Source organism: Mesoplodon mirus (assembly GCF_964341445.2).
Source record: "Mesoplodon mirus genome assembly, chromosome: 3".
Taxonomy (NCBI): domain Eukaryota; kingdom Metazoa; phylum Chordata; class Mammalia; order Artiodactyla; family Ziphiidae; genus Mesoplodon; species Mesoplodon mirus.
The window spans coordinates 15,863,850-15,886,309 of record NC_138978.1 but is presented as its reverse complement, the minus strand read 5'-3'; the positions used below and the strand labels follow the sequence as shown (position 1 = coordinate 15,886,309).

General features: G+C 45.4%; 1 protein-coding gene across 1 annotated transcript in view; it reads left to right on the top strand.

Annotated features, from left to right (window-relative positions):
* Positions 1-15,753, top strand: part of SDHB (succinate dehydrogenase complex iron sulfur subunit B) — a 36,569-nt gene extending 20,816 nt beyond the window's left edge. Inside the window, exons 3-8 of the mRNA XM_082616122.1 lie at positions 5,124-5,209; positions 7,934-8,070; positions 8,722-8,838; positions 11,240-11,341; positions 12,628-12,750; positions 15,550-15,753. Coding sequence (XP_082472248.1) covers positions 5,124-5,209; positions 7,934-8,070; positions 8,722-8,838; positions 11,240-11,341; positions 12,628-12,750; positions 15,550-15,627 — 643 coding nt within the window. The 3' untranslated portion in view covers positions 15,628-15,753. The remainder of the gene's footprint in view (positions 1-5,123; positions 5,210-7,933; positions 8,071-8,721; positions 8,839-11,239; positions 11,342-12,627; positions 12,751-15,549) is intronic.
* The last annotated feature ends 6,707 nt before the right edge of the window (positions 15,754-22,460 follow it).

Genomic DNA, 22,460 nt, shown 5'->3' with positions numbered 1-22,460 from the left:
AATAAGAGAAAACAAAATCCCAATATCAAGATGGAAAGAGAGCCTATGGATATTAAAATGATACCAAGAGAGTATTATGAATAACTTATGACAAATTCAATAATTGATGAAATGGACAAATTCCTTGAAAAAATACAACTTACCAGATTGACATAAGATGAAATAGAAAATATGAATAGTTCTATGTTACAGAAATTAAATGTGTTATCAAAAACATTTTCACACGGAAAACTCCAGGCCCAGGTGGCTTCACTGGTGAATCATGTCACACATTTAAGAAAAACCTAACACAAATATTCTTTCAGAAAATAAACAAGGAATATTCATTTCCTAGTTCATTTTATGAGGCCATCATAACCTGATACCAAAATCTAACAAAGACATTACAAAAACGAAAATTACAAATTGGTATCATTCATGAACATAGACACAAAAATCCTCAAGAAATTTTAGCAGTTCAAATCTAGCAATCTATAAAAAGGGATAATGCCTTAATGACCAAGTTTCAGTTTACCTCAGGAATATGAAGTTGGCTTAACACTGAAAAATCAATCATTGTAATTCATATAAAGGATAAAGGAGAAAAGCCATAACTCTACAAATTTGAAAAAGAAGGAAACTTCCTCAACCAGATAAAGAGTATCTAGGGACTTCCCTGGTGGCCCAGTGGGTAAGACTCCACGCTCCCAATGCAGGGGGCCCAGGTTCAATCCCTGGTCAAGGAACTAGATCCTGCATGCATGTCGCAGCTAAGACCCAGCACAGCCAAGATAGACAGATAGACAGGTAAATAAATAAATAAAAATAAATCTTTTTTTTTTAAAAAGAGTATGTTATGGAAAAAGCTACAGCTAGCAACATGCTTAATTGTTAAATATTGAATGCTTTATCCATAAGACCTGGAACAAAACAAAGATGTCCACTCTCCACTTCTATTCAGCATTTTACTGTACATTCTAACTAGTGCATTAAAGGCAAATGAAAGAAATAAAAGACATGAAAATCGAAAAGGAGGGAATTGTCTGTAGTCACAAATAACTTGATTGTTTACGTATAAAATTCCAAGGATCCAAGGAATCTACAAAACTACAAGAACATACTAAGTAAATTTAGCAAGGTTGCAGGATACAAGGTCAATATGCAAAAATAATTTTTTTATACTAGCATCAACCATTCAGAATTTTAAGGTTTTAACCAGGGAAATTAGGCAACAAAAAGGAAGAAAAGGAAATTGGAAAGTAAGAAGGAAACTCTCTCTTTTCACAGATCACATGACCTTGTATATAGAAAATCCTAACAAATTCACACCAAAAAATTATTAGAATCAATAAATTCGTTCATCAAAGTTGTAGGATACAAGATAAGTATATAAAAATCAATTGTATTTCTGTACACCAGCAATGAACAATCCTACAATAAGAAAATGATTCCATTTACAGTAACATCAAAAAGAATAAAATACTTAGGAACAAACTTGGCAAAAGGAATGCAAGACTGAAAACTATAGAACATTGTTGAAAGACCTAAATAAATGGAAAGATATTTCATGTTTCTGGGTTGGAAGACTTAATATTTTTAAGGTGGCAGTGCACCCCCAAGTTTATATACAGATTCACTGTAATCACTCTCAAACCCCAGCAGCCTTTTTTTTTTGCAGAAATTGACAAGCTGATCCTAAAATTCATATGGAAATGCAAGGGACAAAGAGGAGCCAAAACAATCGATTTCTGTGTACCAAAATGTTATTTGCAGCATTGTGTCTAATAGGGAAGGATTTTAAGCAACCTAAGTGTTCTTCCATAGGAAAATGGTTATGTAATTACAGTCCCTTGGCAGAGTTGTTTTGAATGAAAAAAGCAAGATACTATCATATATATATTGCATTTTTTTAAGTCTGAGAAAATTTATAGCAAACTCTTAATATTGCCTACCTATTACGAAACTTAGCATGAGACAGTTTAAAGGAAGAGCTTTAGCTTTTTAGCTATTTATATTTGAAATTTTTATAAAATGCAAATACTAGCTTTTGTAACTTAAAGAAAATGAATAAATAGAATTGATGTACATAATTTAAAACATGCCAGGACAAGAATAGACAGATCATTAGAATAAAAGAAGTTCTAGGGAATTCCCTGCCAGTCCAGTGGTTAGGACTCCATGATTTCACTGCCCAGGGCCCATGTTCAATCCCTGGTCAGGGAACTAAGATCCCACAAGCCACACGGCGTGGCCAAAAAAAAGAGTTCCAAAATAGACTACATTATATATAAGATTCTAGTATAGAATGGGGCGGTTGGAGGGGGAGTATCACAAATCAGCAAAAGAGGGTTTAGTCAGTCAGTGATTTGGGGCAGTTGATTAGCAGTTTTTGCAACTTGGGGGAAATAATTTTATAATGGAAGAAAATTCAAAATATTCGTCAAACCTCAGGAAGGAGTGTGGTCTTTTAGACTTAAAAGAGGATAGTATCATAAGGGGAAAAGTGGTCAGCTTTTAACAGTGTAAACATTTAAATTTTATGTGTTTGAAAATTTTGATTACTGGGGGTTTACCTGGGGGGCCAGTGGTTAAGACTGCGCCGCCAGTGCAGGCAGCGTGGGTTTGATCCCTGGTCGGGGAACTAGGATCCCACATGCTGCGTGCAGCGGCCTTTAAAAAAAAATAAAAGTGAAAAAAAAAATTTGATTACCAAAATCAGGAGTCAGATAGCCAATTGCTGGTTGAGGGCGGGAGCAAGATTAGCAACAGGTGTATTAGATGTGTGATACTGTGATATATATTTGGTCTTGGGTTTCTGTCTTCTAAAACCCTTGTAATCCTAAAGAATAAGAACTATAGGGTCATCTTTTGTTATGTTTTGTTTTCGTTCCCAGTTCCTGAAATAGCTTCAGAAAATAATAAAGGTGAAATGGGTATCTTTTGTTATTCATAACAAGCCCCTTTCAACCACACCTGAGTTTACATTAATGCGATGATTTATTAAAAGCCCCTAGATAACCACTGGATGGGGGCTGGTTGCTAGGGAATCCAACCATGTGATTAGAGGGCTGGAACTTTCAGCCCCAACCCCTGACCTCCCGGGAGGGGAGAGGAGACGGGGTAGAGGTTGAATCAGTTACCAGAGACCAATGGTATAGTCAATCATCCCTACGTAATTAAGCCTTCATAAAAATCCTTGAAGTACATGGTTCAGAGAGCTTGGGTTGGTAAACTCCAGGAGGTGCTGGGAGAATGGACTGCAGGAGAGGGTATGGAAGCTCTCCTCCCCTTCCCATATACCTTGCCCTGTGTGTCTCTTCCATTTGGCTGTTGCAGGGTTGATCCTTTTATAATAAACCAGTAATCTAGTGAGTAAACTTTTTTTTTTTTTAATTCTGTGAGCCACTCCAATTGATAGTGGCAGAATTGAGTTACACTGTGGGACACCCACTTGGTGTTGCAGAATTGCTTGGCATGGGAAAGACACCCAGACGTTTGGTGACCAGAAGTGAAGTATTGGGAGTTAGTAGTACAGAAAAACAGAAGAGTTTTTGTTTTAGAAGATGGTAGGCTCAGACCTTTAAAAGAAAAAAAAAAAAAAAAAAAATCCCCGGACTTCAGTAAACAAAGAGGCAAAGAACATGGACAGACTGAGTCTATAGAATTAGTCCACTAGAATGAACGCTCTGTGCGGGCAGGAGTTTGCATCTGTTTTGTCCTCTGGTATATCTCTAGCACCTAGAACAGAACCTGGTACAGAGCAGGCTTTCAGTAAATAACTGGTAAGTGAGGAAAGCTCAGTGAATTTATGACAAATATTCAACCACTGTAGTATTCAGAGATCTCAAATTAAAACACTGACAGTTATAACACTTCTCCATTCTCAGAATAGCAGAGGTTTTTAAAGGTTACAATTCCCAATGTTAGCAGAGGTACAGTGAAAAGGGTATAGCATATTGTTGGTAGAAATACGTACAGATAATGCAGGTATGTTAACCAACCTTATTATGGTAATCGTTTCACTATATATCAAATTACCATGTTATACACCTTAAATTTACACACTATTATTTGTTAATAATCTCAAAGCTGAGGGGAAAAAAGAAATAGAGACAAAGAAAGGAAATTGGGGGGGTGGCGCATATTTTTTTACATCCCATTCATAGAAAATGAGAGGAGCGCAGGTAAGGGTGGCAACCAGGAAGTAGATGTGCTGAGCGCTTCTCTGTGCCAGGTGCTATGGCAATTGCATGTTTTGTTTTGTTTTTTAATTTTATTGAAGTATAGTTGATTTACAGTGTTGTGTTAATTTCTGCTGTACAGCAAAGTGACTCAGTTATACATATATTCTGTTATACATACATGTATTCTTTTTCATATTCTTTTTCGTTATAGTTTATCACAGGATATTGAATATAGTTTACTGTGCTATACAGTAGGACCTTGTTGTTGCATGTTTTTATTTAATCTTCATAATAATCCTGTGATACAAATAATAATTCCATTTTACAGATAAAGAGACTGAGGCTTAGAGAGAATAAGCCATTTCCATAGAGTCACAGTCTCTGCATGATGATAATCATAGTGAGACCGAATGTATGTGGCAGACACTGCTCTGAGTGTTTCATTTTCCTGTATGTTAATTCACCTGCAGCAGTCCTGTGAGATGTGGGCGTTGCTCTCTCTGCTTTGTAGATGGGAAGCTGTTAACTAACCATATAAAGCTACTTACTATTTTTGTCCAAAAAAATAAAACTAAAATTTGAAATAAATTATTTGGGAAAACTTTTCAGGGAGCTTTAGAAGAAAAAATAAAAACTGCCAGTATATGGAAGTTGTCTCCTAACCTAAATATTTCTCTTCTTCTTTAGCTTTCCATTTCCTAGAAATGTTTAGGCAGTGTGGCACTTAAAATGTGTCAGAATTCTGCTGTACTTAAAATGTGTAAGAATGTGCAAAAATAAAACTACGGAAAAAATTCTGAATGTGACCTAAGAAGGCCATGGATAAGAAGAGCAGCTAATATATGTAGCTGTCTCAGATCGTATTATGATAAAGTGTAGGGAGATTGAACTTCACATAAGTACAACTGGGTCTTTTATTTTTGTGAGGGTTTTTTTTTTTTTTTTTTTTTTTTTGGTCAGCTGTGGTCCTATGGTGTTGGATGCTTTAATCAAGATTAAGAATGAAATTGATTCTACCTTGACCTTCCGAAGATCGTGCAGAGAAGGTAAGGATTTCCTTCCCTGTTGTTAGGCTTGGACACTTTTGTTCTGTTTCCCAAAAGAAGCCTGGGCTGGCCAGAACTGATACCAGGGGATACCCGGAGGATGGCTGCAGCGCTCTGCCAGGTGACCTTGCCACAAGTCACACTTCCTTTTCTTAGGCAGAAGTGTTGGAAATTTGAACTGTGGTATAAGTTCTGGTTTCTAAGTTGGCTTCCCTTCAGGAGCTTTCACTTGCATGGTTACTGCTTCTGGCGGTCCCTGTGAGCTGCTGCACCCTTCAAGGACCAGCCCAGATATGCTAGCTGGTCACCGCGGAGCTCTTCTTTAGGGGGGTAGTAGGGAATTTCTAGCTGGTGCTTGTGCACACTTAACACTTGTCCAACAAGAGGGACATGCGTCCCCTTCCAGCTCCCAGCATTACACGTGCACAGAGCAGGTGGTCAGTAGAAATGTTCTGGATGGAAACAGCGATTCCTACAGTGTGCTGCTGATTCCAGGCAGTGTGCATACCGACATTCTTTAATAGCTATGTATTGATTTTATGTACTAGAAAAATATAATTACTAATGACAGTGTAACAGTGATAGAAATGATTTTTAAATATAAATTTAAGGTAAAATGAGTTGATTTAAAGTAAATTCCTAAGTCATCGTTCAGATGGTTCTCAGGTGTGGGAAAAATCACACGGGGTGCTATGACAGCTAACTGATCCTGATGGCTGTGGAACACAGACTGTGCAGACTCCGTTCTGTGCACTTTACGTGAGATAGACAGGTACTGTTACCATTTACACTCAGCGTACATGTGAAGAAACTGAGGCCCAGGGAGGTTAAGGGACTTCTGAAAGGACACAGAGATGGTGAGTCAGGAGCCGGGACTCAGCCAAAGTTGTCAGATTCCAGAATTGCACTCTCAGGTGATAGATACAATCACTTGCCGGGCTCGGAAAACCTGGGATAAAACCAAAACAGGGCAGCTGTGTTCTGCTGTACATCTCAAGCATTTAAAGGCCTACTTCTAAGACATCTGTTTTTTGGGGGGTTTTTTTGTTTTTTGTTTTGGTTTGGTTTGGTTTTTGTGGTACGCGGGCCTCTCACTGCTGTGGCCTCTCCCACTGTGGAGCACAGGCTCCGGACGCGCAGGTCCAGCGGCCATGGCTCACGGGCCCAGCCGCTCCGCGGCATGTGGGATCCTCCCAGACCAGGGCACGAACCTGTGTCCCCTGCATCGGCAGGCGGACTCTCAACCACTGCGCCACCAGGGAAGCCCAAGACATCTGTTTTGATTCAGCTAATCTTACAGGATTGGATTCAATGTAGCAGATGCTAACGGGTATGATAGTTTGGCTGAATCCTGCTGTTTAGGGAACATTCTGCTGTAATTAAGTACCAGCCTTCCCACATAAGTCCTGACAACACAGGAAATAGACGCTTTTCAGTAAGCTTCCCCATAAAACTCTTTCAGAGCCAAGAACACAAGGTGTGGCCCATGTGGGCAAAAAAAAAAAAATGAGGCAGAATGATATTAATTGTGGCTACTTTTGTTTCCCTTGTAGTTTGTGAAGAGAATTTCCAGGGGAGGCTTTTTAAGAGAAGTTTCCTTGGATTTTTATTATTATTGTATACCATTTCTTATAAAAGCATACTGCTCTGTTGGATGCCAGGCTCACATAAATGTGCTGATAATATTCGATCTCTTGGGGAACTGTAAGAGTATTTGCTTAAGATGGATATTTGTGTCCTATTATACTTTTATTAAGATTAACGGGAGAGGGAGAGAAAGTGATAACCCAGTCCAAGTTTCACAAGTAACCACATTTCTCCGGCCTAACTACCTTCAAAAAAGAGCTTCTGAAGAAGTGGTAGCAGGGGCTTAGCGTGCATAGTCATTTGTAATTCTGAAATACCTCGGAAATTCCATACACAGGAAATGAGTCCAGGCTAAGAAAATTCTCCTTTCAGTGTCCTTGGTCAGCACCTTATTTTGCTTACTTTGGTTTGGTTTCACATTACCTCATTCTCCTTGAAAAGTCAGTGCTAAGGCAGCTTTTGTGGGTTTCATGTCCCCAGTGTAGCTTTGTGGAGACAATAGAATGAGGTCTGTCTCTGGACAATCTGTATCCAGGCCTCAACTTTAAGTTGACCAAGACAGTGTTGATTTATTTTGGGATGTTATATCTGTTAAGAGTTTGAGTCCAGGGAATTCCCTGGCGGTCAGTGGTTAGGACTCTGCGCTTTCACTGCCGCGGGCCTGGATTCAATCCCTGGTCGGGGAACTAAGATCCCACTAGCTTTGTGGTGCGGCCAAAAAAAAAAAAAAAGTTTAAGAAAAATAGAATTTGAGTTCAAATAACAGTGACTTTAAAAAAAAAAAAAAAAAAGGCTGGTTTTTCTCTCAAAATACATGAAGCAAGGAACTAGGACTGGCGTGGACCCTCCGTGATGCCCGCAGCAACCCAGGCTCGTCTGTGCTCCAGTGCCATCCTGAGCAGATAGCTTCCAACCTCAGGGTTGCCTCCTGGTTTCACAACATGGTTTTTGGAACTACAGCCGTTAGATCTACATTCTAAGAAGAATGGGAAGGAGAAAAGGCAGTGGGCACCTCTGCACAGGTGTATTCCATGTCAGTGCTGCTCCTGCTGGCAGAGTAAGGACAGTCCGGAAGGGAGAACTGCAGCTGGACTGCCTGCAGCTGGGTAGGGGAGTGTTAACTGTGCTGTGTCTCAGGCATCTGCGGCTCCTGTGCCATGAACATCAATGGAGGCAACACTCTCGCTTGTACCCGAAGGATTGACATCAACCTCAACAAAGTTTCAAAAATCTACCCTCTTCCACATATGTATGTGATAAAGGATCTTGTTCCTGTGAGTTCCTGCCCGTGTGTGTGTGTGTGTGTGTCTCCCCACCTCCCCAGCACCTCCCACCTGCTTTTTTTTTTTTAAGGGGGGGCAGGAGGTATGTGTGTTGTGCTATAGTTCTTCAGGGCAGGGTTTTTTCCTGTCTTGAGTTTAGTTAAGGAATTTGAATGGCAGAAGATAAATGGCCTAGAAGATCATCCAGCAGCTCATTTGGTGAGGATTGTTTGGGAATAACAGGGCACAGAATTTTAGACTTGAACAATTTCAGAAATGAAGAATTTGGCCATAACAACAAAGAATTCATGTGGCAAATATCAGTTGGGAATGCAGCCGTTCTTATGTGTTTTAATTTCTACCTCCCTGTATTTGACCACCTTCCCTTTCCCTGACTGGGTGTTTTCAAGGGCATCTGGGGAGAAAGGACTGTGGGATTGGAAAGCTTCCCAGGTGGGTGAAGGAGAAATTCCCTAACCACGCTGACATGTGACCATTTCTCCTTTCGTGATCTTTGCACGTATCCATGCCAAAGGAAGAGAGTCTGACTATTGCCTGTCACGGGGCAGAAAAGTGGGCAGTGTCCCAAAAATGGGATAAGCAGGAAAGCTAAGGAGTGGTGGTGGAATCTGACCCATTTCTTCTTCTTCCTCTTAACCTCAGGATTTGAGCAACTTCTATGCCCAGTACAAGTCCATTGAGCCTTATTTAAAGAAGAAGGATGAATCCCAGGAAGGCAAGAAGCAGTATCTGCAGTCCATAGAAGATCGTGAGAAACTGGTCATTATTAGTCCCTGTTCATTGTCTTGACTTGAGGAATTTTGTTGCAAAGATGTTTGCCAGGAAGTGGGGCTTAGGGGCAGAGGGGATGGGGGGCACAGCATGAGGTGATGCAGAACATTCAGCGTCTTCTGGAAAGGAACTTCAGAACCATCTGTCCAAGGGTTGGACACCCATCCTGTCGGGGCCAGGTGGGTAGTGAGAACCTATGAAGGGCCCAGAGGGGACCAAGGCCCTGGAGCGCTCAGCCTAGAGGGGCTCACTGCTACCGTGTTGCTAGACGTTCGTCTTTTTCAAAAGAAACCAGTCTGTAGATCGCCAGGTCTTGAAACGTTGACAGCTAAATCGGGGTTACTCTTCAACCCGGTGGGCAAATAAAACACATGCCGGCTGTTTGCAGTCCTGCGGCTACCACCCTGTTTGCAGATGGGAGTGAGAGAAGCCGATAGCAAAACTGGAACTAGAACTTGGTGCTTTCCTGACACCACACGTCTAGTGACGCGGTGTGGGCTTGTGACGGGCCCACTCACTCTTGGAGTTGCTACCCCTGGGCACAGGCTATGAAGTCTCTGAAAGTGAAGGGGTTATTAGCAAGCTTGTAGTCTCTTTCTCGCGTACACTTCTACCTCTATGAAGGAGGCACGCACACTCACTCCCTGCACACTTGGTGTCCTTTGGAGAGGAAGAAGTGGGAAGGGGACCAGATGGAGATAGGTCCCAACGTCATGCCTACACGAGGGAAGGACTCGTGCTGTCTCAGGGTCACCACTTCATTCGTTCACATGACAGGCTGTTAGCAGACTGAGCGCACGTCAAGGGCAGGGCCTGTGTCTTATACCCCTTTCTGGATCCCAGGATCCTGGCATGTGCTATCTTATCAACAAATATGAGTTGTGTGAATGAATAAATGAATTCTGCCTTTTAGGTCTGGGGGAACATTTAGCCCCTCTCCTCTTCCCCATAAAATATTAAGAAAGGAAGGTCCTGGTAATGCCCAGCTCTGTCGTCATCGAGATGTTGAGGGTCAGCACGGTGATGTTGTAATTCAGAGCGAGCAGCTGCCTTCTCTTCCAAGAGTTTCTTGTTCTCGGGACATAGCTCTGCCCCAGTTTCTAACTCCAGGGAGTCTGACGCATCCCAGGGTCCAGGTTGGAACTGGCCACCCTGGCCCAGCTTGTCATCTCACAGTCCTCAGGTAGGAAAGCTTGTAGCTTATAAACATCTCCTTGATGTACTATTTTTAGGGATTAGAGGGTTCCCCTGAACATGTTTTCTAGGTAGTCAAAATTCACTCATTTAAATACCAAACATTTGCTTATTTAGCATTTTTCACTTCTTCAAATTAATATTGCTGAACCTAACTTTTTTTCATGATTTTAAAAGCCATAATGCTCATTATAGGTAATTGGAAAAGAGAACTAATTTTCAAATAATCTATAATTCCACCACCCAAAGGTAATCTCTGTCGACAACTACCCTTTTATAAGTAAAGAATATGACTGTCGTGAAGGCTCTTAATCCTGTGACCTTATGCTTTCTAGACAGTGGGGCCAGTTTACACTCTCACCAGCTGCCTGAACAGAACATAATTTTTGTTGAAGACTCGTGGTTACAATCATGACCATCAACTCTGTGTCATCTGTTTTCAGCTGTCACTTCAGATGTCAGCGTGCCCTCCTGTTTTGCCACTTTCAATCAGTTTCTGTTGTTCCCCAAATCAGAAAGTCCAGTTAGAACTGGTTGGGCACGCTGAGTCAGGGTGGCAGTGTTAGAGGAGGGATGCCAGAGTCGGGCCACCTGTTTGCAGCTGTGTCACCCTCGGGAAGTGACCTAACTTCTCGGGGCCTCGGTTCCTTACCTGTAAAATGGGACCCTAATAGCACTCACCCCAGGACTATTGTGACAATCACATGAGGTCGTCAGTAAGGCACATGGTGCTCAGTGCTGGTCGGCTGTTTAGGGTGATGTTGATGTTGCTATCGAAAACTTGAGGTGTCTGCTGAGCCAGGGCAGAGGCTAGTGTAGACTCTAGATGCCTCAGCACTCAGGGCCTTTTTAATTTCTGCTAGACTGCATTCGAGGTGGTAAGTTCTTTTCATGTTTTTGTTTTCGGTTTTTTTTTTTTAAGATAAGTGAGGGGTTATTTATTAAAGGATGAGTACACTGTACTTAGACTTAAGAACTCTGGGCTCTAATCCAGCAAATGTCTGAATTTCAATTCCAAGATCTTTCTTATGAATCTGAAAAATCTCTGCAAACCACTCCTAGGATTTTGCCAAGAAAACTCACGTGCGAGTAGGCACTTTGCTCGCGCCCTGACCCCAGACCTCACATTTAATCAGCTCAGGACACGACCGTCTCTTCCATGGTGGGCTCCTGACTGCCCTTTCTCCCCGCACAGGACGGGCTCTATGAGTGCATTCTCTGCGCCTGCTGCAGCACCAGCTGCCCGAGCTACTGGTGGAATGGGGACAAGTACTTGGGACCCGCGGTTCTTATGCAGGTAAGGCGCTCCTTCATTACTGTAAGGGAAATGGAAACCGATGTTCTGAGGGGCGATGGCTTCCTTCTTTGTCATCCATTACAAACGGTAATTGGTTGCATCACCTTCACTTGGCTTTCAGTAAATCTGGGGCTTCATCTGCAGAATGCCTTCATTTAGTGTGGTGAGGGTCACGCCCAGGGATGGTGGCTGCGGGTTGGCACACGATGCCCTGCAGATGTTTCAGATGTTTCCCTCTGCTGCTGGCTCTTCCCTGCCCACTTGCCCACTTTCCCCGGACTGCGTCTGTCAGGAGGCTCCCCATCTCCCTCTCACGGGGTTTTTAACGTGGAAGCAGGGGAGAGAGAAATTTCGTTGAGGAGCAGTTACCCAGCTGCAAGGGTGGAAATTGTTTCCAGGCTAGTGAAAGCCTGCAGTACTGGGCTTAGGGGTTGCTTGGAAAGAAAGTAGTGTTGGTTTTCATTGTCTTTCACTATATGTGTAGTTCACTGCAGACAGGGTCACTGTCTTTGTTCCCAGAAAGCTCATACTTTTTAGATTTGTGGTCAGTGCTCTTCATAGACTCTGAAGCAACTCAGAAAAAACAACTTCTTGTTTCTCATTTTCCCACCAAAAGAGAAGCTCTGTGGTTGTGTGACCAGTTAGCAGTACTGATTGATTCCTGGCCAAATTAAAGATTGAGTATGAGGTACATTTGTAGCTGGCGCTTGTACCAGTGATCTGAGTTGTTGGGAAACGTAAAAGTGGTGTCGGCAACACTGCTGGAGCCGGCCCGGTGATCAGGAGCTTAGTCAGTTCTCAGCTGGCTGATCTCAGGCTTCTGGGGTGGATATGCTAATCGCAAGGATCAATAAGTAGAACAGATATTCTCTCTGTGCAGGTCTGTTCAGTTATCAGTTCACTCCAAGGTAGTGGGTAGGTGCTCTGAAGGCAGTTAAAGAGAGTCAAGGATACCGTCCCTGCCTTCACTGATTCATGTTCTAGGGAGGAAGCTAATGAGCAACATGAAATCAGTAGAAGACGATGCCTGATGGTATATAATTAAGCACCAGCGACCCGGTGCATGTGGTTTAAAGGTTGGTGGGGCTCATTAGTCAAGGTGACTAAGAGATGTTACAAAGGAGTTGGGAGCCTTTCCTTGGAAGATGGCAAGAAGTAAGGTGTGGAGATGGCTTCCAGGCTGAGAATTCCTGCTCCTCTGCACGCCTGGGGCTTTGAGGTGAACCAGAGGGCTGCTCTGGCCAGTTAAGGTGACAGCTCAGCCCACCAGTCCCCGGTTCCCCCAGGCCTATCGCTGGATGATCGACTCCAGAGACGAGTTCACAGAGGAGCGCCTGGCCAAGCTGCAGGACCCGTTCTCTCTGTACCGCTGCCACACCATCATGAACTGCACGAATTCCTGTCCCAAGGTACGCGGCTGCGGCCCCCCGCGCGGCCCAGCGCTGACGTGCGCTCGTGAGGAGGCAGCCGGCGGGGCGCAGAGAGCGCTCTCCCCTCCGTGTGAGCCTGGGGCTCTTGGCGCTTAGTTGCGGGGCACAGGCTCACTCAGGCCCCCTTGGGAAGGGTTTTCAAGTCAGGTTCACACGGGCCTGGTGGGAGTCAAGGATGCCACAAGGACCCATGAACAGGAAGCTGGGTTTGCCCTGACTTTGTGGGAACCACGGGAGGAAAGCCGTCTGAGCACAGGCAGCTGTGAGGGCTACATTCCCTCTCCGGGCCCCAAGGTCTCTGTGTGGCAACATGGCTGCCGGTCCGCTCGGCTCCCTGGCAGCCAGCCTGTGCTTTCTCCTCCGCGTGTCTTTCCTCAGTCTCGGAGCGCCTGCTTACTTAGCTTTCACTCCCTCTTCCTGTTCATACTTCCTGCTTCCTGTTCATACTCACCCTGCCTGCGGCTTCAGCATCTGCCTGGCTTCTCTCAGCATTTCTCAGCTCACATTCCTCAGAGGGAGTCTCCTTGGCCCAGCTTAGCTTTCCACGGCGCAGCCCACGTCAGAGCTGGCCGGCCAGCTACTGTCAGGTGCCAGCCCTGGTCCGTCAGTGGGCGGGGAGCAGCCAGGGCTGCCCTTCGAGCAGAGACTGTGGGCAGAGCAATTTCATTTTAAAGGTGCAGTGAGTAAGCAGGCAGCGAGATGGAAAACGCTAGCACGACCAGTTAGCAGCTTAAAAAAGAAAGAAAAGGCAGCACATCTTACCAAACATGAAATCCAGACTGGGTAATTCCACAGTGTTTCAAGGGCCCCCCCCTTCCCCTGCCAGAGTGCTTCTCATGTGACATCGGCATTGGGGTGGGCCACGGGGACTGGTGGGATCCCGAACAGTGCAGGAGAGCTCAGGCTCCGCATCCTGCTGCCTGCGTCTCTACCCAGGCTCTGCTCAGCGAGCCTTGTGGCTTCTGAGGCAAGTCATGCCACTGAAGTGCTTAGGACAGTGCCTGGCACATAGTAAGCACTTAATGGGACCTTCTGTTTGTTTGAGCCGGTCAGTCAGAAGACAGCCTCTCCAAGGCTGGGGCCTGGCTTGTGTATTTCTTCAAAATCTCCGCAGAGGATCCTGCCGTGCGCTCCTAGGCGTGAATGTTTGCATCGCAGAGGACAGCAGACAGACCAGACAACCAAGGACAGACTTCTCTGTGTCCTGCCCTCCCCTTCAGTAAAGGAGGGGTGGACACTGGGGCTGTGAGGCTAGACATAGGCCCAGATTGTTTGAACTAGAAGGGACCTCAAAAATCGTCAAGTGCAGCCCCTTTTACAGGTGGGGAAGCTGAGCCCATGAGCGGGAGTTGGGGGTGGGGGCATCTTGCCAAGGTCAGTCTCAGGTTGGGGGCAGGGCAGGCCTAGAAGCAGGCCACCTGCCTCCCAGTGCCTCCTTCCTGCGCTGGGACTGGGTACAGTCTGTTTACTGACTCTAAATTCCTTTTGATGGGGCAGGTATGTACACGGCTCAGCGTTCAAAAGGAAATACTGTGGAGGGCCTTCCTCCTGCCCCAGCCCCAGCCCCCTCCCCGGTGGTGTTAGCAGCTTCCTGTGTGTCCTTCCAGGGATAGTTTGTGCTACACGCAAATGTTCCACGTGTCCTTTGTCACAGTGTCTACCTTTCTCACTTAACACATTTCAGGGATCCTTCCATATCAGTCTTTTTTTTTTTTTTTTTTTTTTTGCGGTATGCGGGCCTCTCACTGTTGTGGCCTCTCCCGTTGTGGAGCACAGGCTCCGGACGCGCAGGCTCAGCGGCCATGGCTCACGGGCCCTGCCGCTCCGCGGCATGTGGGATCCTCCCAGACCGGGGCACGAACCCGTGTCCCCTGCATCGGCAGGTGGACTCTCAACCACTGCACCACCAGGGAAGCCCCCCATATCAATCTTTTAAAGAGTGTCTTCTCTTTCCCTTTCTGTCTCTCTGAAGATCTTTTTTCTTTTTCTTTTTTTCCACGCTTTAATTTCAGAGTTAAAGTTGTCCTTCTAAAATGAGGGGACCCAGGACTTCCCTGGTGGTCCAGTGGTTAAGACAACACGCTTCCACGTGTCACGGGAACTAAGATTCCGCATGCTGCTCAGCGCAGAGCCACATAAAATAATTTAATTAAATTGAACGAGGAGACCCTTCACTAGCCTCAGATGAGTGCTTGTCTAATTTTACCAACTATTTGGTGATCTCACTTCCTGCTTCTATGACACTGGCCCCACTGGGTTTAATTGCTATACCTCGTGCAGGACAGATGTTACAGCTGTGAGGCCAACTGCAGCTAATCCAGTGTTGTGGGCCACTTAACCAGTGGTGCTTAGGAAGGTTAACAGAGGCTCCTTTCTCCCACATACCTTTGAGGGCTTGCAGATGCAGATTTCTGGTGATGATGACTGAATGATAATGGTAATGATGTGGAAACCTTTAGAGATAACTGGCTAATTTTGACACTGTAGTCATAGAAGAGACGACTCTTCCTTGGGCTCATTGACCTGCCACAGTGAGCCTCACCAGCAGGAACTCAGTGAGACAGGGCTCCTGCCAGAGAGAGCTGGCCGTTTTCAAATGTCTAAGAGTGGAAACAGAAGAGAGCACTTAGCCCAAACCCCTGGGTATTAAAGGACTTGGTTTGTAATCACCGTGCTTTGACCAGCTAGGTCAGGAGGTCCTGGGTCGCCCAAGGTCATGGGGTTTTTCCATTCAGTTTCACTTACCATTTGGTATTGATTCTCTTCTCTTTTTTCAAGGGGCTGAATCCAGGGAAAGCTATTGCTGAAATCAAGAAAATGATGGCAACCTATAAGGAAAAGAAAGCTTCAGCTTAAGTGTTCCCGTGCTAAACATGACTGTAACCAGCTCAGCTGAATGTAATTTGTATCTAATCTGAGTTCCTTCAGAGGTCTCGATTTCCCACAAATACAGCATGTATAATAAAAATTTTAATAAATAAATGTTATTCTACTTTATTAACAAAAAAGCAAGCCTGTTCCTTGTACTTGCTGCAGTGGGATGTGAAGGTGCCAGAAGGAGGAGTCCTTGTCCTTGAAGAGGGGGCCAGGCCTCCAGAACTGAGCCACCATTGGGGGTGGCTACGATGGGGACAAGCATAGAATTGGTGTCACGCAGGACCTGGGCTTGTTCCCAGCTTTGCCATTCACCAGCTGATGACACTGGGCAAGTCCCTTCTCTTTGCTACTCCATTTGCCCATCTGTAAAATGGGATTCCTAGCTGTGCCACCCTCAGCCACCTGGTGTGAGGATGCCTGCACTTATTCTGGGTGCTCAGTAAACAGTGGCTCGTCATTATATGGCATCCCAGTTTCTACAGCTTTCAGTATTAGAATTACTTCAAACCAAATCTTGGTAAGTCTTTTTCTGTCTCGTTGAGGCCAGGTTACAGATACTTCCAGCACAGCTATAAACTCCAGTTAGTTCCACAGATGTCCTCCAGAGACCTCGCACGGGAAGCATGAATTCCCACCACTGCTGCCTTGGCTCTGACGCTTACTACAAAAGCGGTAACACTGAAAACGCAAACAGTGTAAAAGTTTTGTCAAGTTAAAAATGGAAACCCCCTGGGGCTTCCCTGGTGGCGCAGTGGTTGAGAGTCCGCCTGCCGATGCAGGGGACACGGGTTTGTGCCCCAGTCCGGGGAGATCCCACATGCTGCGGAGCGGCTGGGCCTGTGAGCCATGGCCGCTGGGCCTGCGTGTCCGGAGCCTGTGCTCCGCAACGGGAGAGGCCACAACAGTGAGAGGCCCACGTAACGCAAAAAAAAAAAAAAAAAATGGAAACCCCTTAAACTCCCCAAGTTTCACATCCCCTGTTGACAGTTCACACATTTCCTCCAGACCTTTATGTCATTACAATGCGCAGCATATGTAAAGTTTTTTTTCCCTTCAAAAATAAGGTATAAAATATTGATATTAGCAACTTTCTATTTTGTCTTTTTTTTTTCATTGTGGTTAAATACACACAGAATTTACCACCTCAGCCATTTTTCAATGGAGAATTCAATGGTATTAAGTACATTCACGTTATGGTACAACCCTCACTCCAGTCTATCTCCAGAGCTCTTTTCATCTTGCGAAACTCAAACTCTGCCCGTTAAACACTAACTCCCCATTTCTCCTCCTCTAGCCTCTAGCCACCATACTTCCACTTTCTATTTCTGTGACTTTGACTACTCTATCTCATATAAGTGGAATTATATGGTATTTGTCTTTTTTGTAACATATTTCACTTGGCGTAAAGTTCTCAAGGTTCATCCCTGTTGCAGCACGTGTCAGAGAATTCCCTTCCTTTTTAAGGCTGAATAATATTCCATTGTATGTATGTGTCATATTTTGTTTATCCATTGATCCATTAATGGACATTTCGGTTGCTTCCATGTTTTAGCTCTTGTGAAGAACAGCAGCTTTCTACTTTTACCCCATGATATACAAGGGCCTCTGGTGCTACTAAAGATCTACCTGTGTGTATGTGAAATTTATTTTCAACCTTAGCTTTTTTAACCACTGGTTTCTTGCTCGGTGGCATAGATGCACCATTACTTATTTACCCATTTCCCCTGCTAACGCACATTCGGGTGGACCCTATTTTCACTCTTAGGAATACTCCAAGGCTGTTTTCAAGTTGTAGCATCCTGGAAGCAAAGGCTTCTTGTATCAGGAGGCTAAGAAAAACATCTGACTCACCAAGAATGAATCTTAATGAGCATTTCTGGCTTTAAAAGGGGATGGTTCGGGCTTCCCTGGTGGCGCAGTGGTTGGGAGTCTGCCTGCCGATGCAGGGGACATGGGTTCGTGCCCCGGTCCGGGAAGATCCCGCATGCCATGGAGCGGCAGGGCCCGTGAGCCATGGCCGCTGAGCCTGCGCATCCGGAGCTTGTGCTCCGCAACGGGAGAGCCCACAGCAGTGAGAGGCCCACGTACCGCAAAAAAAAAAAAAAGATGTTTCAAAAGCACTAGTGTCTGGCATTGTGAGAGGTGAGGTGCTGGGGGTAAAGATGAACAAGATTTGTCCCCTCCCACCTAGGAGCCAAGTTCACCAAGAAAAAAGGAACAAACATTAAATTATAAGAAATTTAGAGAACACAGTCTTTACCCTTATGTTAGCATCTCAAAATTCTTGGCCACCTCAGTAAGACCACACAGTACACAGTCCTCAGATGTTAAAGCTCCAGATTCGGAAGTGAGAACTGGAAAACCCTCAGGGAGCCCTCCGTACCCGGGCTGGGAGGGCAGTAGGGAAATCTGCCTTCCAGGTCTGTTCACACCTAATTGGTTTCAGACAGCCCCGAGGAAGGTCGCATTCCTTGGATTCATGAGTAATTTGACTTTGCTTCTAATCACTAGACCTGTAGGGAGAAAGATGGGTTTTTTTCTCATGACTAATTTAATGGCTTGTAAAGATGAGTTCTGCACCAGGCAGCTTCTGAGGAGAGGCAGGGGAGTTGCCACTTCAAATCAGCTTCATCAGACGTCAAGTGTGCCACTGTAGGTCACTCACCCCATTTAAACCCGAGCTAAATTAGAATATGTTATCAACTGATAGTTTAACTTACTGCTTATTTAATCTTTCATTGGATTGCAGGCAAATGTTCTATTTCAAGACACAAAGACTTTACTAATAAAACTGCAAGCTTGAGCAGAGAAAGACTGTTTTGTCCTTCATGCTACTTCTGTTCTCTGATAATGTCCAGACAATGTGCTTACATTCACAAAAATCATCCTGTGGAATGCTTCAACTTTCTCTAGGGCTGAAGCCAGCCATCCCTTCTTACCCGGCCTTTGTGCAAGTTGTTGAACCTCTGAGCCTCTATTTTCGTATCTGTAAAATGGGAATTAAGAGCATTTACCTCTCAGAATTGTGGGTAAAGTCTACATAAGAATAAATGTGAGTTCTTGCCAAAAAGAAAAAAAAAAGTAAATATGTGAGGTGTGGATGTGTTAATTGATGAGGAAAAATCCCTTCACAATGTATATAGATATATCAAATCATCACATCAGACACTTTTCTTTTTTTTTTTTTTTTGGCTGCGTTGGGTCTTCATTGCTGTGTGCGGGCTTTCTTTAGTTGTGGTGAGTGGGGGCTTCTCATTGCGGTGGCTTCTCTTGTTGTGGAGCACGGGCTCTAGGCATGCGGGCTTCAGTAGTTGTGGCTCTCCAGCTCTAGAGCGCAGGCTTAGTAGTTGTGGCACATGGGCTTAGTTGCTCCGCGGCATGTGGGATCTTCCTGGACCAGGGCTCGTACCTGTGTCCCCTGCATTGGCAGGCGGATTCTTAACCACTTCGCCACCAGGGAAGTCCACATCATACCCTTTAAATATCTTACGATGTTGTCAATTATACTTAAGCTGAAAAAAAAAACTTTAAAAATAAATTCTTAACATATATGAGTTTAAAAAATAATAAATGTGAAAAGCATCTAGCTTGCAGTTGAGCAAATGCTCCATAAACTCAATTTAACTGATTTGTCTCAAATACCTACTGTGTGGAAGGCTGAATCCTACTACAAAGGTGATTAACTCCCTGGGAATTCGCTGGCGGTCCAGTGGTTAAGACTGCGTGCTTTCACTGCTGAGGGCCCGGGTTCAATCCCTGGTCAGGGAACTAAGATCCCACAAGCCACACAGCACAGCCAGGGGAAAAAAAAAAAGGTGATTAATTCACAGCTCTCTGGACTTGAAAATTGGTGTATTTCCAACACGGCTGGCTAGAGTTAGAGACCTCCTCTTCAGAGGATGGATTATCTGTGCAAGACTAAAAATGCTCATTTCTCGTCTCCCACATCACACTGACTGCTGGGTGCCAGAGGGTGTGCCTCTGACTCCCAACACTCAAATTCTCTTCCAGCCTCCTCCTTGCCCAGGAAACTACATACAAGACAGACTGCTGAAACTGCACCTTATGTGTCTAGACAGCCATAATCTTGTCATGGGGTTTGTCACTAGGTGAGAAAATCCCTTTTGTTGCAAAAATCTAGTGAAACTAGAGAAACTGAGAAGTTTGGCAATGCTCTAGAATAAACCAGTACAAATTAGTGAATTCTCCAGCTTTTTGCCACTCAAACTGTTACCCAAAAACTGGGTTTACCTCTTGGTAGGTGTCGAGCCAAAAGACACAACCAAGCCAAAGATCAGGAGAAGGAAGGATTTATTCTTTGCAGCAAGTAAGGAGAACACCGGGATCTCTCCCAAAGCAGTGTCTCCCCAACAGCAAAATTGGGGAAGTTTTAAGCTAAGGGTACATACCTATTCGTGAACGGGCTTGGGCTGTCGACAGAGTCCAAGCTTTAGTTGATTGAAGTCATGAGGGTCAGAAAAGGTCATCATCATCCCTCAGGTTCCAGTTGATCTGGTGGTTGAGCATTTCAGGCTAATCTTCACCACTGAAACAGAACTGGGAGTCTTTACAACTGATATCTTTGCTATTGTTACTTCTCTTGCCTGATAACAGTCGTCTATCCTTTTGTTCCCTTAAGATCATTCATTACTGAGACCTCTTCTAGGGCAAGCATTGTGGCCAGGCTTAGATCACAAAAGACGGCTTCTCTTATGTCAGGAAAGCCGTGCCTGGTTTTCTTTCTCCGGGTTCTCCCTACCCTACCTGGTTGCAGGACCAGGCATATTATGTCCTTCCTGTGGGCCCCCAAGGGAGCAACAGCCCCAGAAGGGAATCTTCTCCATGGGTCCTAGCCCACAGATGACTGCAGCCCAGCCCACAGACCGCCCAGATGACCACAGTGAGAGCCGCTTCCCCAAAGGTAACCCTGGGCAGAGGTGAGGCCTCCCACATCCTCTGTGGTTTGGAAGGAAGCTTCCTCTGGTCTCCTGCCTCATGAAGACCATGGACCAAGCGGCAGGTGCAGCTCCTTCCCAGATGGCTCAGAGGATGGAGTCTCTTAAATGCCAAGTAGCAATATGAAGAATGAGGGACCAATCTTGCGATGCAGTCCCCAAGCCCCCTGCTTTTATGAAGCTTCTAGCCCAGCACCAGGATCTCAAGAAAGCAACTGGCTTCTGCCAAGTTCCTGCCACCCCATTTCATCTTTCCAGCAGCTTTCATTTCACAGATGAGGAGAGAGTCTCAGAGAGGGAAAGTGACTTTTTAAAGCTCACACAGCTAGACAGCAACTGATGCACATCCAAACCCAGGTCTCTCTGGTGCCAGAGCCCAGCCACTTGCCACTGTACCACACTGCCTCTTGGCAAGGCCATCTGAGCAAGTCATTTATACAAACCTAGCCATCCTGCCTGCCATGGAAATCAGGGTTCCCCTGGTTAAGTGGTCTGCCAGACATCCAGCTAAGCCCTGGGGGAGGAAACAGGGGCTCTGAGAAGTTCAGTAGGCTGCCCTCACTGAGGCATCAGCAGAAGAAACAGGTCTTCTCACCTGAACTGAGTGAAGCCAGCCCCATCCCCCAGGTGGTCAACCTGCTCCACCACCCCCTACCTGCCCAGACCAAAACCCAGGGAGGAGAGGCATCTTTGATTCCATTCCTATACCTCCACCTCCCATGCATCAGCAAGTCCTGCCGATATGTACCCCTTTATCAAGGGTATGCATTGAGTTCTCGGTATGGACCAGATACTGTCAAGGCCTTCCCTGCTTCCACTCTAGAGTCTCTCCCCCACCATTACTCTCCATCGCAGCTCCGTCTCCTTCCAGCCCTTTCCACCACAGGTTACTTTGGAGTTTTCCTCTGCTGGCCTTTGGCTGCTCCCCATGTCTGTTTGTTCACCCTCCCATTCCTAGCTCCTAGAACAGTGCCCGGCACTGCAGAAATTCATACTGGATACATGATGATGGCTCAAGCCCAGTCCTAGACTTGGCCCTAATGTGATCCTTCCCTGGTTTGCCCCAGAGCCTGGGGTCTCTGATCCTTTGGAGATCCTTAGTCCAGAAGCCATCAACCCCAGGGTCAGGGGACACCTTGTCTGTGCCTGTCGCTATGAGGTAATGTGATAACACTGCATACAAACACGAGGTCTTGGGGCCCTTCAGGGGCTTCCTTGTTCCCACATGTGCAGGCTTGTCTGAGGTCATGTGAGGCTTCTGAGATGGGGGTTATGCCTCGGCTGTTTCTGTGGCATTTTAGAGGCCTTCTGTGCATCACTGCAGTGCCTCCCTGTGTCCACACATATCCCTGTGAGACGTATCTGAGCCTGTGAGTCTCTGGGCAGGTGTTGTCTTCTTTCTTTGACATTTATGCAGCAGAGCCAGGCACTGTCCCAAGTGCTTTACATGCTTTTTCTCTTGTGGGACTCACAACAATCTATCAAGCAGGTATTGCTAATGTCATCGTCCTCCTATAGGTTAAGAAATGAAGCCCAGAGAGGTTAAGTGGCTTGCCCAAGTTCACAGAGCCTACAAGAGACGGACCAGTTTGAACCAGCCATGCATTGTACTTAACGGCGTGGGTGGGGGCTTGTCTTACCTGTTTCTAAGTGTCACACTACTGGGTATGTGTGCATTGTCTCTAAGTATCACCTCTGTGTGTAAATCTGTGTGTTGTGTCTGTGTCCTGGGAGTCTAGACCCTGTGTGTGTGTATCTATGTGTGTGTCCGAGGTTGTTGTGTACCTGTGTGTTTGTGTACCAAAGCTGTCCTGTTTCCCTGAGTGTCCTGCTTTTGTGTGCGTGTCTGAGAATTGT